This window comes from Nicotiana sylvestris, chromosome 11 (genome assembly GCF_000393655.2).
Source record: "Nicotiana sylvestris chromosome 11, ASM39365v2, whole genome shotgun sequence".
NCBI classification, from domain to species: Eukaryota; Viridiplantae; Streptophyta; class Magnoliopsida; order Solanales; family Solanaceae; genus Nicotiana; species Nicotiana sylvestris.
Window position 1 is genome coordinate 136,842,906 of NC_091067.1, and position 3,026 is coordinate 136,845,931.

Consider the following 3,026-nt stretch of genomic DNA (forward strand, 5'->3'; position numbering starts at 1 on the left):
AAATAGAAATATAAGTTTTGAGCATATATAACTGAATTACCATATGTATAATGCTGAATTACTCAGTTACATACAACTGAAATATTTGCATACAGATGAATACATCTTATATTTAGACCAACAGACTATCAACTGTAACTAGTACAAAACTTATCAAAAGTCTGTTGTACTTTAGGCAACAAGAGGCTAACAAAAACATTAGAAGGATACGTCATGACAATACATATTAAAATTATATATAATACATATTTATTAGTTGTATTCTGATGTATTCGAATAGTTTTTGCAGCATGTGTTTTAGTTATATTCAGTTGTATTCATATCAGATCTTTGGAAAAATATGTCTTGTATGTGTTTGAATTTAGTTGTATTCATGGTAGTTGTTTTTAAAAAATGATTGTATTCAGTTGTATTCATGCCATTAATTCAGAAAACAATTAAGCTATATACTACAATGACATTAAAATATAACTTACAGTCATACGTGTAGACATTGCCTCATTCAAAGTCAGCATCTCCTGGTATTTTTTCCAATCGTCGTGTATGTTTGTGTAGCTTCTTTGCGGTTACTACAATTCCAACGTCCAAACATCTTCCTAACTTCTTCGAGGAAGTCGTATATTGGCAATTCCCTTGCTGAAACTAGTGCGACATTGATTGACTCAGCAATATTTGACGTCATTGTCCATCCCCTATTAACAGGTGCATACAACCTAGCCCACTTTTCGTATCCAGCTAACTCTAAGTATTCTTTCACCCTAATATCTACCTTCTCCATCAGACTGTCAAATTCAGCTTGTGTGTATGCTTTTGCCATCGAGAAGTATATCTCGCTCAACTTGGCACGGCTCTTTTTGAATTTCTTATATATGTTGTTCCATAGATGCCATATACAAGCAAAATGCGGTACATCTGGATACACTCTTCATACAGATTTAATGATACTCTCATTTCTATCTGAAATGATGCACATGTTTTCCCTGTCACCATATGCTATCTTGAATTGCTCAAAGAACCACCTCCAAGCAGTATCATTCTCTGAATCAATAACACCATATGCTAGTGGCAATATATGACCTGTAAATACAATTGAATACATATTTTTAAAACATGTATTTCAATATTTAAAATATTAACAGATTGTATTATAATTCAGATACTCACCTGCACCATCCAACGTGCTTGCCGAAACAAATGTCCCGGTGTAGTAAGATTTAAGGTGACTTCCATCCACAACAACAATGGGTCTACAATGATCAAACCCCTTTTATAAAGGTATACAAAGATATATATACGTATATGAATTCATTTTTGGTGATTTTACCATTCTGATGTGGGAACCTGGATATGTCATATCCATTGTATATAAGTATCCTGGTAATTTTTTGTATGAATCAGCCGGTTCACCTCTCAAAAAATTCTTTGCCTTTTCTTTAGCCCTCCACGCCAACATGTAGCTAACATATACACCTAAATCTGATTTTACATCATCAATAATATCCTTTGGGGTGTATTTCCTATTATGATTAGTAAGCTTAGGCCTTATCATACCACATATAAGGCTGTTACTTGCCTGCCGCTGCTCATACACCTTGTCCTTCAGCGGACATGTATGGTTATCAATGAATTCTCTCACTTTGAATAGTTCTGATTTGTTAATGCTTGAAGCCTTAAACCTCCATTCACAATCTTCTGAAATACATAATAATGCATAGTTGCAAAGAATTAATCATTGTACATATGATTAGCATAAGTGTTTACAAAAAAATTCACTCATATACACACGAATACAATCTGATTATTTTACATATTGACATCTATATGTATAAATTTTTATACTACTGAATTCAATTATAGTTATATGCATTTAAATACAATGAATACAACTGAATACAATTTTGGGTATATGCATACACTTAAAACCACAGTAGACAAAATAAGAAAATAATTAGAGCCACTGTTATGTAATTATACCAGTAAAATGCATATGAATACATGTATTTAAGGACCATAAACAAACATATGTTAACTACATATGTGATAATCAAGAGGAATCCACAAATACGCATAAATACAACAACGTTAAACTTACAGCTCGAATCAATAATAGAAAATACAAAAAAAAAACTTAAATACATGCAAACCTGACAGCATTAGACCTATCAACCCGGAATTGAAACCTTTGAGCTATAGCATAATTCTCTATCACCTTTTTCAATATAGCCTTATCCTTATACACTTGTCCAGCCATAACCTCCCTTTGATTAGTTTTTGAAATTATCAAATCCTTGTGGAGTTCGAACACTCCATTCGCTTCTCCTGAATTGACAAAATCTAGAGCCGGTGTATCATCTGTATCGGAATCGTACCTTTGAACTGCTTCGTCTATATGCACAATGTCACTTTGATTTAAACTACATCCGGATACAAGTTCTTTTTCAATAGTTGTTATGCACAAAGGATACGTACCAAATTCTCTATTCTCTTTTTTCAATTCTACATACTCTTTGTAACCCATATCATTGTGTATTTCTATTGGCGTGCAATTTCCTTCTACTTTGTATTGAATTTTAATGGACTTTGAGCTCAAATCTATACCCAGTTGATTAGAAATTGAAGCAACCAAATCATTAAAGGAGGCATACTCCTTTATCAATATTCCCTCAATTGAAAAATCGATGTAATTTCCCTCATCGTTCCACTTGACAGAATGACGCAACAATACTGTTAAACTTGCCATATGTATAAAAGGAACTATACCATATTTTGTATATAATTGTATCAATCTAATTTTCCGTGGTTGAATTGATATCTGCGAACAGAGAAAAAGAAGAAGTGAATGGAAGAACTTCGAACAGATGTTGCTCTGGTTTTCGCTGCTTTTTTTAGCTTGAATCGTGTATGGCAGAATACAGATTAATGGGTACTAGTTTTTGTTCGTTGAGTTAAATTAGGAGAATATCATGTGATTTGATTTCCTTATGTTATTAACTAGTTTAACCTTCCAGATTTTGCGCAGATACGTT

At 32.8% G+C, this 3,026-nt stretch overlaps 2 protein-coding genes across 2 annotated transcripts; both read right to left on the reverse strand.

Moving 5' to 3' along the window:
* Positions 1–508: 508 nt before the first annotated feature.
* LOC138881707 (uncharacterized) lies at positions 509–817 on the reverse strand. Its single transcript, XM_070161956.1, has one exon. It carries the CDS (start codon positions 815–817, stop codon positions 509–511), a length of 309 nt encoding a protein of 102 aa, XP_070018057.1.
* A 108-nt stretch (positions 818–925) lies between these two features.
* Positions 926–2,740, reverse strand: LOC138881708 (uncharacterized). The gene is made up of 4 exons (XM_070161957.1): positions 2,145–2,740; positions 1,325–1,676; positions 1,165–1,264; positions 926–1,077 (listed from the first exon to the last, which is right to left on the reverse strand). Exons 1-4 carry the CDS (start codon positions 2,738–2,740, stop codon positions 926–928), a joined length of 1,200 nt encoding a protein of 399 aa, XP_070018058.1.
* Between the last annotated feature and the right edge of the window lie 286 nt (positions 2,741–3,026).

Coding starts and splice junctions, on each gene's coding strand:
- LOC138881707 (XM_070161956.1), bottom strand. CDS start 817: ATGGCAAAAGCATACACACAAGCTGAATTTGACAGTCTGATGGAGAAG.
- LOC138881708 (XM_070161957.1), bottom strand. CDS start 2,740: ATGGCAAGTTTAACAGTATTGTTGCGTCATTCTGTCAAGTGGAACGAT. Junction 1,677..2,144: donor GATAGGTCTAATGCTGTCAG/GTTTGCATGTAT, acceptor TTGTGAATGGAG/GTTTAAGGCTTCAAGCATTA. Junction 1,265..1,324: donor CAGGTTCCCACATCAGAATG/GTAAAATCACCA, acceptor CCTTTATAAAAG/GGGTTTGATCATTGTAGACC.